The sequence below is a fragment of the Passer domesticus genome, chromosome 16, assembly GCF_036417665.1.
Source record: "Passer domesticus isolate bPasDom1 chromosome 16, bPasDom1.hap1, whole genome shotgun sequence".
Lineage (NCBI taxonomy): Eukaryota > Metazoa > Chordata > Aves > Passeriformes > Passeridae > Passer > Passer domesticus.
In genome coordinates, this window is record NC_087489.1 from 7,426,944 (window position 1) to 7,439,375 (window position 12,432).

The 12,432-nt window shown below is 63.5% G+C and overlaps 1 protein-coding gene across 3 annotated transcripts in view; it reads right to left on the reverse strand.

The window, feature by feature from the left end:
• Positions 1-12,432, reverse strand: part of SLC12A5 (solute carrier family 12 member 5) — a 30,816-nt gene that overhangs the window by 6,067 nt on the left and 12,317 nt on the right. For all 3 annotated transcript variants that reach the window (XM_064391790.1, XM_064391789.1, XM_064391788.1), the window contains exons 2-23: positions 11,634-11,728; positions 11,270-11,401; positions 10,910-11,056; positions 10,226-10,280; positions 9,246-9,376; positions 8,871-9,112; positions 8,582-8,793; positions 6,610-6,777; positions 5,642-5,740; positions 5,420-5,477; positions 4,619-4,793; positions 3,684-3,802; positions 3,292-3,390; positions 3,081-3,200; positions 2,814-2,918; positions 2,558-2,726; positions 1,447-1,642; positions 1,197-1,366; positions 990-1,121; positions 712-819; positions 424-546; positions 157-344 (exon numbers count right to left, since the gene is read on the reverse strand). In XM_064391790.1, coding sequence (XP_064247860.1) covers positions 157-344; positions 424-546; positions 712-819; positions 990-1,121; positions 1,197-1,366; positions 1,447-1,642; positions 2,558-2,726; positions 2,814-2,918; positions 3,081-3,200; positions 3,292-3,390; positions 3,684-3,802; positions 4,619-4,793; positions 5,420-5,477; positions 5,642-5,740; positions 6,610-6,777; positions 8,582-8,793; positions 8,871-9,112; positions 9,246-9,376; positions 10,226-10,280; positions 10,910-11,056; positions 11,270-11,401; positions 11,634-11,728 — 3,043 coding nt within the window. The remainder of the gene's footprint in view (positions 1-156; positions 345-423; positions 547-711; positions 820-989; positions 1,122-1,196; positions 1,367-1,446; positions 1,643-2,557; positions 2,727-2,813; positions 2,919-3,080; positions 3,201-3,291; positions 3,391-3,683; positions 3,803-4,618; positions 4,794-5,419; positions 5,478-5,641; positions 5,741-6,609; positions 6,778-8,581; positions 8,794-8,870; positions 9,113-9,245; positions 9,377-10,225; positions 10,281-10,909; positions 11,057-11,269; positions 11,402-11,633; positions 11,729-12,432) is intronic.

Here is a 12,432-nt window from a genome sequence, read left to right on the forward strand (position 1 = left end):
CACACTCAGAGCACCCAGGCTGCCTGACCACTCCTCAAGGCAAGGATCAAGCTGGTGCTGCCAAGGCCCTGCCTGCACCCCCCTGGCTGGGGCAGGCAGGAACAGCCAGGATCACAGGACATGGGTGGGACAAGGTGGCAGCATGGGGGGCCGTACGGCTTCATGCTGAAGAAGTCTTTGATGCCCTCAGGGCTGACAGGGCTCTTGCTCTTGTTCTTCTCAGCAACGGACTTCTCCTTGGTCCAGGTGAGATGCACCTTCTCAGGGGCTGCCTCCACCTCATCACCAGGGGACTGAGAGCTGCTGGAGAAGGTGGTGGCGTTCTTGTCGTGGATTAGTTGGACCTGCAGAGGGAAGAGGGGAATGGTGGGCAGGGCCTGGGGCTAGCTACCTGCCTGACCGTGTCTTGGTGCAACCCCTCACCTCCTCCTCTGGCTTCTCCTCGCCGTCGGCAGCCTGCTCCTCGGGGACGTTCAGGCGCAGCCGTGTGTTGGCCGGGTTCTTGCGCCGGATGGAGCCGCGGGACTCATCCGTGATGCTCTGGATCTGTGTGGGAGGGGTCAGCCAAGGGAGTTGGGCACAAGAGGGCTTGGCTGGACAGAGCCTAGCCTGAAGCCCGTCAGGATGAGCACACAGAGCTGCAGGGCAGCTAGGTTCACATCAGAGCCACCACAGGGGACAGAGCCCACCCAGCCTGTCCTGCAGCCTCACCTCCCGCTCACGCTCATTCTTGGTGAGGTGCATTTGTTTGAGGATCTGGGAACGCTGCTCCATCACCAGCGTCTTCTCGTATGTGTAGGCAGAGATGTCACTCTCGTGCTGTGGGGAGAACAGAAGAAATGTGGGGCAGGGTTAGCTGTACTACCTGCTCCCAGCATGTCCCCGTGGTGCTGTGTCCCCCCATGGTGCTGTGTGCCCCACATCAGGCTCTGTCTGGCTCCCATGCACAGCATCCCTGACTGCAGCGCGTGCCCCGTCCCAGTACTCACCATCTCCACCACCTCCACCTCTGCGGTGATGCGCAGGTGGTACAGGAACGTGGTCAGGTCCTTCTTCATCTGGATGCTGTTGTCATCCATCTGTGCCACCGTGAAGATGCGCATCTTGCACTTACGCCACACCTGCAAGGGACGGGGGAGGCTTGGGCATGGCTCAACAAGGACAGCCCCAGCCCCACACTGCAGGGCCCAGCCTACCTTGTGCTGCCGCAGGAGGAAGGGCAGCAGCATCAGCATCCCCCCATCATGGACAATCCACCAGACGTCGATGTGGCCCTCTGAGAACCGCTCCTGGTTGCCCGGAAACATGGCAACATTCTTGGCCACCAGCAAGGCCAGGTGCCCAGCTGTGGTCTCTCGCACCAGCTCTGGGAGGGGAAGGGCCACGTCAGCCAGGGCAGCTTGCAGCCCCCCAGGCCCGGCAGTGCCCACCCTCCACGGTGCCTACCAATGAAGTTCCTCCAGGTCTGGTGGTCCTCCTTCTGGCGCCAGCTGCGGGGCCAGCCCACCAGCACCGTGTTGTGCTGCAGCCCCCCCAGCCCGCTGGACTGGATGAGGTGGGACATGCCATCCCGCAGGTTAGAGGAGATCACCACCTGACAAAAGCCCTTCACCTTCTCTGCTTCCATCAGCCGCCGGATGGACTGCAAGGGAGAAGGAAGTCAGAGATCCCAGGGCCTCGGGGACAGGCATGGATCATGGGCACAGCAGCTACCAGGAACAGCAGTGGCCCAGCCCAGGCCAGATGAGGTACAGGGTGCAGGATGTGGGGTACAGGGTACAGAATGGGGGGTGCAGGGTACAGAATGGGGAGTGCAGGGTACAGAATGGGGGGTGCAGAGTATGGAGTACAGGGCTGTGAGGTGCAGGCTGCAGGTCCTCCCGGGGTGCCTGGGTCTCTGTTCCCCATGGCAGGCCGGTGGCTCTGGGCCAGGGGTGTGATACCGAGTGGAGCACAGAGCTGGCACACAGCTCTGCTCCGTGCAGAGTGGAGGGTGTCCTTGTGCCAGGGCTCTGACAGGTGGCAGAGCAGCAATTAGAGTTATTTACTCAGAGAAATTATAACATGTCTGCATGGGAGAGAAACTGTTTGCTTCCAAGGGCTTAATCTCATTAATGTGCCGCCCCGCGGGTGCGGCGGGTGGGGAGTGCTCTCACTCTGGCGGGGAAAGGCTCATCTCCCACCTTGCCTGGCACCAGGGCCACGGAGACTGTGGTGGGGATTGAGGCTGAGGAGTCCGCTCAGCACAGCAGCCCCTGGCTGGGCACTGTGCTGTGCTGTGCCATGCTGTGCCAAGTCTAGCAGCAGCTGGCCAAGACTGGGACCAGTGCTTGGCTGGTGCCAGCATCTCTGGTGTCTTGGAGGGGAAGAGGAGTCCAGAGGTCCCTGTGGTACTGTGAGCACCAGCAAAGCATGGAGTCCTCAGCTCTGCCTGATGTCACTTGAAAGCTCTCTGGGCCATCCCAGGGCCACCAGCCCTGGCCATGGGGCAGAAACAACTCTGGGCACCTGGGGACCTACTGCTGGCACAGCCTGTCCCAGTGCAGGCAGCTCTCACCTCCTCTGCCCTCTGCGCCTGAGGATGGTTGTCCAGGAAGGTCCCTTCTAACACAGAGGCCACGATAGTGAGGCCCTTCCCAGCCTTGAGCTGCGACGTGAAGGACAGGAGCTGCGGGTGCACCACGTTCTGCTCCTGATCCCCACGGACCAGGACCAGCAGCTGTGGCCTGGAAGGAAGGTCCTGTAGTCAGTGCCCGCACCCAGCTTGTCCCTGCCCTAGAACCCTCAGATCCCATCTCGCTGCCCAGCCTCACCTCCAGTTTTTGGTGTGCGGGGGCCCTTCCTCCAACCGCAGCAGGGCATAGCGGGCTGCACTCAGGGACAGGCCCCGGATGCCGTCACCCCACTCCTTCTCCGCCCTGCAGGAACCAGCAGCATGTCAGGGATGCCCATGGCTCTGGCCACAGAGCACCACGCTGGCACCCTGGAGCATCTTGGGACGCCAAGCAGCCCGGGGGAGCTGAGCAGGCCATGTGGCCACGGGGGCTGGCCAGCACCTGCGGCACCGTGGCCTCCCTTACCCGCGGTACTCGATGTATTTGTAGATGAGGCCAGCGATCAGCATGGCCACCAGCGCGTAGTACCAGGAGCAGATGAACATCAGCGCCAGGCACAGGCTCATGCCCAGGAAGGAGAGGGTCCTGCAGAGGGCACAGAGCTGTCAGCATGCCCTGGGGCCCCCACAGGGGGTGTCCTGGGGTGTCCCTGTGCTGCCCCTTCCCGCTGGCTCACCAGTGGTAGTAGCGGAAGCGGGGCCGCCAGTTGGGCGTCCGCAGCAGCGTTTGCACCGCACACGCCAGGTTGACAAACATGTAGCACATGAGGAAGAACCTGCAGGAGAGAGCAGGGGGCTGAGTGGGTGCACTGTGAGGGACTGAAGCCTCCACACCTCCCGGCCCTGGGGTGGCCAGTGCTGGAGCACCACTGATGGACAGAGAAGTGGTGCCATGGACAAACCAAGCCTCAGTGCTGGCCAAGGCGTGACCCCAGAGTTCCTGCAGGGCCCCCCTGTTCCCAGGCAGGGGCCAGGGCAGCAGGAGCGTTCCCCCCTCCCCCCGAGGAGCAGAGACCCACACACGCCACCCGCTGCTTGTGAAGGTGCGGGTCGACAGCACGCTGCCTACATGGAGAGGATGGGAGCCACCTCGTCCAGGGAGGCGATCAGGATCCCGATCTCGCAGATGCAGGCTGTGAGCAGCAGGGCCCATGTCGGCTCCCCGTTGGCTTTGCCATGGCCAAACACCTGGAAATGAGGGGAGAGGGGCGTGTCAGGCTCTGCAGCCCTGGGCAAGGGTACTCAGTGCAGCCTGATGAGACTGGACCCTCCCATGTACCCAGCCCTGGCAGGAGCAGGGACTGGGAACACTGGGTGCCGTGAGCTGGCACGTGTCCCGTTGGAATCTGCCAGGAAAGCAGTCCCAGGGCTGGCTCCTGCTGACAGCACGGTCCCGCTCCCGGCAGATCCCGTGGCTCGCCCCACAGGCAGCACAGCAGCCCCTGTACCCCAGCAGGGACGAGCCCCATCTCACAGCCTGGCCACAGCCAGAGGGGGTCGGGCACCCGTGCTTGGGACGGGCTGGCAGCCGGGGACAGCGGCCCCTCCTGCGGCTGCGGGGTCCGGGGAGGGGGCCGGGGCCGCGTGTCCGGACGCATTAGAGGGTGCGGGCGGAGCGAGCGAGAGCTCGGGCTGGGGCTGGCAAGGAGAAGGAGGAGGATAAAATTAGCCCGCTCTTCCCTGGGGGGAGCTGTCGGGTTGGATTTGGAGAGATGAGGTTGTGGGAACGCGTCTTCAGAGAGCAGATAAAATATGAAGCGGCACGGCAGCGGGGGGGGGGGAGGGAATTCTGACCTTTCCCGACACTCTCCTCCCACCGACACCGCAGCCAGAGCCACCACGGCCGCCCACCGCCGTGCCGGTGCCGGCGGGATGAGGGCAGGGGAGCGGGGCTGATCCGGCAGCCACGGGGCCGGGAGGAGCGGGGTGCGGTCCCACCGGGCTCTCTCCGCAGCCACTGTGGGCGCTCAGGGTGGGGAAACACCGGACTCGGGGGTCACCTACCCTGAGGAAGGGTACGATCCCATCCCTGGAGATGGCTTGCAGGAGGCGGGGGGCTCCGGTGAGACTCTGCAACCCAGCCCCACAGGTGGAGAAGAACGAGCCAATGACAATGACCCACGGCGACGGCCACGCCAGGGTGCCAACCACCAGGTTCCCGTTGACAGCCTCACCAAACCTGCGGGGCATCAGCATCACCTGCAGCTCCATCCCATGGCCGAGCACCACCCAGCCCCCCACAGCCCCACTCAGGGGGGATGTGACACGACTGGGATGTTGACTCAAGGGGTGAGCAATGGAGCAGGCTCAGAGCTGCCAGGGATCTGTTGTCCTCATCCCTGTACCCGTTAGCGTGGCCAAGGACAAGGGCAGGTGTGGGACAGGACTCCCCGTCCCTGTGCCGGGGGGGCAATGATGATGCATGCAGTTGGATCCTGTTTGTGTTGGTGCTGGCGACCCAGAAGTGTCACCTGCCACGTGCGGTGGGCAGGGCTGCCCCAGATAGGCAGGAGCATAGGCAGCCCTGCCTGTTGACAAACAAGTGGCTTTCTGCAGCCCCGGAGGGGGAGGAATGCAGCAAACATGGATGGCTGGGATGCACGCAAGCCCCCAGTGCCTGTTACAAACACCAGCCCTCCTGCCTGGTTACACCCACGAGCCCCCCAATGCCCCTGTGTCTGCCCAGTGTGTCCTGGTTGCAGCCTTCCCCACACCTCTGCCTGCCCCTGGGGCTGCTCCTGCCCCAGCCCGTTCTGGGGGGCTGCCAGACTCTCTCCATGCCCCCCGTGGCCTTGGGACACTCACTTGTCACGCAGGACGACCCCCTCGATGCATGCTCCAAAGAGGACAACAGAGCTGATATCTGCCAGGTAGTCAAGGAGAGCCAGGAGGATGCAGAGTCCTGCCTGCCCAGCCAGTGGGTGCTGGGCCTTTCCCAGCCCAGTGAAGCACCCAAGCTGACCTGCCCTGCAGAGCCCAGCCACCCTCAGCCCCACAGCCCAGGCTCAGGCAAGCCCTGAAGGATACAGACTGCAGAGGTGGTGGCAATGGCCAGGATGGTGCCCGTGGGGATGGACTTCTGGGCATCCCGCAGGTCTCCAGAGCGGTTGGAGCCAGCCATGATGCCTGGGGAAAGGGGTTGGTGTCAGGGGGAGCAGAGCTACAGCCCATACCCGTCCCAGATACCCTCATGCCTGGTGAGCCCTGGGCACAGCAGGGCACGGCTCGGTGTGCCAGGATGGGAAGCAGCCCTGATGGACGGGGGAGAAGGCGCTGCTGCGGCTTGGGGTACCCAGCCTGCTCTTCTCACCCCCCCAGCACTGCCCCCCCTACCCCAAACCGCAGTCTGAGGCCACTCAAGGATTAGGCTCAAAAGCTCTCAAGTGCCTTGTCTCATTAGCCCTTAATTAGCTCAAGCGGGGACGGTGGCTGCCGCAGGGGCAGGGACAGGGTCCAGCCCCGACGTTGCTCTGGGAGGGCAGCAGGTCACGCAGGGACACGGCCGCACAGGCGGGTTCACCGCAGCCCCGGGGATGACCCCAGGGCCCGCGGCACCGGGGACAGGCGTCCTGCAGAAACCGGCACCTGCCGGTGAACGGCAGCGGGAGGGAGGGAGGGAGGGAGGGAGGGAGGGAGGGCGGCTCCGGACCCTCCAGCGCTCGCCATGCCCGGGGCAGCCCGGGGGCTCCCGCCAGGCTCGTCCCCGGCGGAGCTGCAGGGCGGCCCCGGAGGCTGCGCCCCGCTCGGCTCCGCAGCGGGCCTGGGGCGGGGGGGCTCCTCTGCCCCCGGAGAGCTAAAAATACCGGAGCGGCGGGACGTCAGCGCGCACCGGGCGGCACCGTCAGATCTGCAGCGCGGGCGGCTGCGGGGGAGGCGATGGCGACCGGCCGCCCCCGCGACGCCGCTGTCACCGCCGCAGCCAGCGCGGGGGTGGCGCACGTGGGGCTCCCGGAGCACGCCCGGCGGCACGTGCCCGCCGTGCCCGCCGCTCCCACCTGTCACCGAGGGGAAGTAGATGCCGACGAGCAGGGTGAAGTAGGACGTCATGTCGCTGAAGACGTAGGGCTGGTCCATGTCCACTGGGGTGTCGGGGGAGCTCACTGAGGGCAGCCCCCGCTTCTCCACGATCACGCCCTTGGTCAGGTATGAGCTCCAGAGGTTCTCTGTGAGGAGGGAGGAGGACGGGAAGTGCCTCCGGCATGAGATGCCTGCAAGCCCCCATACCCAGCACAGCATCCCCACCCCACAGAAATGGAACTGGGGGGTGTCTGGTTCTCCCACCCCTTTCCCGGCCTCACTGAGCAGCCAGCTCAGCCAGCACACGGGGCCACGGGCATCCAGAGGGTGAGGCTGGCAGCACAGGTGGGCAACCAGAGCAGCTTCATAATGCTGTTGGCAGCGTCCCCACAAGATACTGGAGCAGCTGACATGGGATTGCAGTAGCAAATAATTAAGAGGGTAATATAATTAATGCTGATCAACACAGGTTTAAGGGAAGTGGATCGTGTCAAAGTAACTTGATAATGTTTTTGATGGGATTATGAGTGCGGGGCTGATGTAACAGGCTTAGCGTCCCTCCGTGTGCTGCTTTGGCCGCAGATCGCAGGGAGAAACTGGAGCAGTGGAGAGCAGCCAGCACCGGGCAGGGCGGGCAGAGGCAACTGCCCTTGGCATGTCACTGCTGGGGGCTGCAGAGAGGAGCAGCCAACCCTCAGCCCCCGGCCCTGAGCCCCCTTCATGGCTGCTTCAGGTGACAGATGGGGCTGAAAACCCCCACTGGCCTCGCCTGTCTCATCCTCCCTGAAACGTTGTGTTTCTCCCCACCCCTCACCTAGGGCACAGCAAGCCCCAATCATCTCTGCCAGGGTCAAACTGTGCCACCCGTCTTAAGATGCTGCTGGGCCGGTCACCCTTGTCACCAGCCACCCCAGAGTGGGGTCCTGGCTCTGTGCCAATGCCCCCAGTGCTGAGTGTTTGCTGCCTGTTGCCCTGAGAGAGACCAGCTGGGTGGGTGGGGGTCTGCATCCCCTCCCCAGCAGCACCACTGCCAACAGGAGCAGGTTCCACTCCTTATCTGACCCAAAAGACCTCAGAGTGCAACATCACTGGGAGGCTCCCAAACACCCTGTGACTGCACTCCACTAATCACCATCACAGCTGCAGCCCTGAGCACCACGTGCTCAGCTAAGTCTGACCTCCCATGCCCGTGTCCACGCAGACACCAGGGCAGCTCCACAGCCATCAGGAAGGACTGATCCTGCTCGTGGCTCTGCTGCTTTCCTGAGTTTCAACAACCACTCCAGCATGGGGGTCTGCAGACATGCTCTGAATGTGGCACAGAGCATCAGCCTCTGCCACCCACTGCTGAGCGTGAGCACCTAGCAGATATATCAGCATCTCCAGAAAAACAGGTCATAAATGGCTCCTCCCAGCAAATTCAAGCATCTTTCTGTGGTCCTGGCCACTCTCCCAGCAGGGCTGTAGCCACAGTAGCTAAGTGGCCCCAAGGGGTGATCACTTCTCTCAAAACCTCAAATCGATACCAGCCTTTCCAGAGGCCAAGAGGAAGTAGAGGGAGGATTTATTCCTCCCCAGCCTTTGGGCCTCATTCTGAGCCACCCCACTGGCTGACACAGACTCCGTGCAGGTGGCTGCAGCACCCTGCTCTGTCACCACGTGCAGGAGTGTGTCCCACTGCCCAGCACTCCCTGTGCCTCAGGAGCAGAGCAGCCCTCAGCAGGGATCTCCCACATGCTCTCCCACCCGGACCCAGCACTGTTTGCCCCCACAACACCTGGCATGGCTGAGGAGCCATGCTTAGGATGGCCTCCCACAGCACACCTCCACCAGCCCCGTTGGCAGAGCTGCCCACCAGGCACAGCCCCTTGCACTTCCTTCTCCATGCTTCCACACCCATGCCTTCATGCCCATGCCCATGTTCCCACGCCTCTGTGGGCACGTGCTCACCTTGGATGAGGCCACTGGCAGCACCAGGGATGCCCTCGATCTCAGTGACGTTGTTCATGGTGAAATACTCATCGCAGGTGGCATTGAGGAAGCGGGAGGTGCAGAAAAGCTCCCAGAGCTTGGAGCCAACTGTCTCGTTCCCCTCCACCACCATCTTGGTGCAGAGGTCGAAGCCGTGGCGTGAGAGGGTCCTGTTGCCCAGGAGGCAGATCCTGGGGGGACACGGGCACTCAGCACTCAGCGTTGCATGCCCCAGCCCTGCTGCATCCCTGCAGGACCCCGTACTCACGGGAAGCTTGGCGGGTCAAAGGCCGATTTGATGACACCAGCATAGATGGCAAGGATGGAGAGGATGACACAGCCCAGGAAGACCAGGGCAAATTTGTTGACATACTTGACACCCACAAACACGACGGTGGCCATGCAGGTCAGCACACAGGTGCCGTACACACGCATGTTGTTCAGCATTGCAGCTGCCTCCCCACTGGCATCCTCTGCCTTGAAGATGGCCATGGCGGGGAAGATGTAGGCCTGGAAAAGAGTCAAGGCATCAGCACCTGGCTAACAGCCTGCAGAGGGGCCCCAGGAGAAAGGTCCTTCAGGCCCCCTGCCCTGCCTGGAGCTAAGCCCATGGCACTGCACAAGGCAAGGACCAGGTACCTACCAGCAGGATTTCGATGGTGCCCAGGATGTACATGGCACCGGCAAAGGTGGTGCCCAGGTAGAAGCAGAGCCCCACAGCCCCACCAAACTCAGGTCCCAGTGAGCGTGAGATCATGTAGTAGGAGCCACCCGCTGTCAGAGAGAGCAATAGTGGGACCCAGGCAGACCCCAGTGACACCCTGAGCCCTGCCAGCTATCCCAGAGAGCAGCCTGGAGCCAGGATAGCCATGGGCCCTGTTCCAGCACGGAGCAAGATGCAGAGCAGCAGGAGGGACCACACTGGCAGAGTCATTCCCCAGCAGCCAGGTGCAATGGCCAATGGCACAGGTGTTCCCTGGACACCAGACAGGAGCTGGAGCCCCAGGGACCTGGGCCATACCCTGCTCCATCCTCCCAGAGGAGCCTTTAGAGCTGGGCTGCCAGATCAATGGTCCCGCTGCGGCAGCAGGATGATAAATAGCTTTAATTACACCCCGTGTAGGGCTGTCAGTGCTGTGCCCAGCCTGGCGCAGCTCACGGCTCCCCAGGGCTCTGCAGGGCTGGCATGATCCGGGGGAGGCAGCCAGGGCACCCACGGCCAGAGCCCACGGTGCCTCCCGGGGGGCAGAGCCCGCACACAGCAGCGTCCCTGTCCGGCGGTGGCAGAGCCCATCCCATCACCCCGCCCGTGGCGCTCAGCACGCCCTGCTCCCATCCTCCTGCCGTGTGCCTCCCGGCTCCCCGCGGCCTCGCCAGTCTGGCGGAGGGAGGAGCCGCGGCTGGCGGCTCTCGCTGCCATCTGCACCTCGCGGCTTTGGGGACGGGTGGCGGCTCCAGCTCCGCGCTCCCCCGGGCCCCGGGGATCCCGCGCGGGGTGGTGGCAGAAGGCTGCGGAGCGGCTGGCAGCCCCGGGGGATGCTCTCTGGGAAAAGCCCCTGCAGGCACCCCACCCGGCAGGGACCGGCTGCCCGTGGCACGGCGTGGAGGCGGGCTTGGCTCTACCTGGCACCACGCCGTTGGTGGCGATCGCACTCATGGAAATGGCCGTCAGCATCGTCTGTGGGAAGAAACACGTTGTGTTCAGGAGCTGGGCAAAGCGACAGGGGAGTGGAGGGAGAGCTGGGGCCATGCTAGGACATGGCGCCTCTCGGGGCCACGCTGAGAGGTGCCACAGGGCAGGGATGCCCAGGGAGGATGAATGGGTGGATGGATGGATGGATGGATGGATGGATGGATGGATGGATGGATGGATGGATGGGTGGATGTGTGGATGGGCAGGCAGGTCTGCTGGCTGGCAGCACAGCTGACCGAGCTGAGCCCTTGGAGGGGCTGGCAGCGCTGGGGTGGCTCAGGCTGTCCAGGACACTGGACAAGGCCAGCCTTCCCACCCTCTGCCCTGGTGAGGTGGCTCTCTGCATGGTACCAGAGCAGGGGACCCCCGGCACATCCCCCTACATGGCAGCTATGATCTGGGTCACCATTTAAGCACCAATCCACTGCTGATTCCTTTGGGAAGCTGAAGGCTTTTCCTTGCTCTAAGTGGAGCAGGAGCTGGGGCAGGAGCAGAGCTGGGGCAGGGCATGGTGGACTGGCAGCAAGTGCACATCTCCATAGTCCAGCCAGCCAGACTGGTGACCCCAGGCCATGGGCAAGGCTAGTGAAGGCTTACATGGCTCCAAAACTCACACAGGAGCAGCAGAGGAAGACCATGCAGAATGACTCCATGATGCCAGCGATGCCCACCACCCAGGTGAGACGCAGGAAGAGGATGACTCCAAAGATGTTCTGAAGGCAGGGCAGGTAGACACCCATGAAGGTGCCCATCCGTGGGGCCTGTTGAGGGAACAGCAGTTACCAGGGCTCACGGGCCTGGCTGGCAGAGGAGCAAGAGACCCCACTCCTCCCACAAAGCAGCCAGGAACCCAGGGTAAAACTGCCCCTGGCTGAGGCCAAGGGGTCCCCTGTTCCCAGAGCAGTCTGTGGCCTGGCACCACACGGGCAAGGGCTGGAGAGGGAGGGAAGGTTACCTCCCCACTAAGTCCTCACCTGCACCGGCTTCTTCTTGCCTCCATCATTGTTCTCAGCCTCCTCGTGCTCCCTGCTGCCCTGTGGCAGGTTGGTGTAATTGGCCAGTCCACTCAGCAGGGACGAGACCATCGGGCTGGTGTCCATCTCCTCCTGTGGAGGGCAGATCCCAAATTGTGAGGACAGTCCCCTGGGACCCCAGCCAACCCCAGGAGACCTCACCAGATGCTACCCCACTGCCTGCCCCTCTAGGAATGGCTTTGGCAGTGCAGCAACCCTGGCCTGGGGCTCTGGCATGTCCCAGTGCCCAGGGTGCAGGTTGGGTGCTGTGGGACAGCTGCTCAGCCCAGCTCCCTCCCCGAGCCCCACTGCCTGCACGCCCTACCTCGAAGAGGGCCATGTTCTTGCCATCGTACTCCTTGCCCTTCTCCAGGTCCGTGCTGTTAATGAAGGGGCTGCTCTCCTTGGGATTGCCATCGCCTGCAGAAACACCACGGAGTCAGTCAGGCACCCCCTGCCCCACCCACACCTGCAGAACATCCACCCCACGGGGTCACCACTGTGAGGGGTCACAGTGGCTGCCAGGAGAGCTGCCAGGGCTGCGGGCACCATGCTCACACCCAGACCCAGCACAGGCAATGCCAGGACCCACCCCAGCCCCCGGCATCACCTCCCACACCGCGCACGGGCAGGGGCTGCCATGGCCAGGAGCCAGGCGCTGCCCTCCCGGCCGTGCTGACTCGTGGGTCCGGCGGAGCGCATCCACGCAGAGAGGCGAGCAGAGGCATCCCAGCCTCCGGCGGCACGCACGGAGCAATAACTCACGGCACGGGCTGCCCGCGGGTGACTGCCCTCAGCGCCGTGCCCGCGGGGCACGACCTGGGCGGCTGCTCAGCACCAGCACGGGGATGGTCCCGGCACAGTGCCTGCGAGCGGGGCAGGTGTCTGCTCCTCCTCCCAGACATGTGCCATAGGGCTGGGGGCCACAGGGAGGTGACATCATTGAGGGCAGATGATGCCCGGGGCAGTGGAGGCACCCACAGCAGTGCCAGGACCATAGAACTGCCAGGACAGGGGCCACAGCCACTCACTGCATTAATGACCTAGTGCAGAAGAAACCTGGAGTTGGCTTAATAGCGATGAAAACAGCTGAGCTGCAGAGCAGCAGAAATAAATCAAGCTGG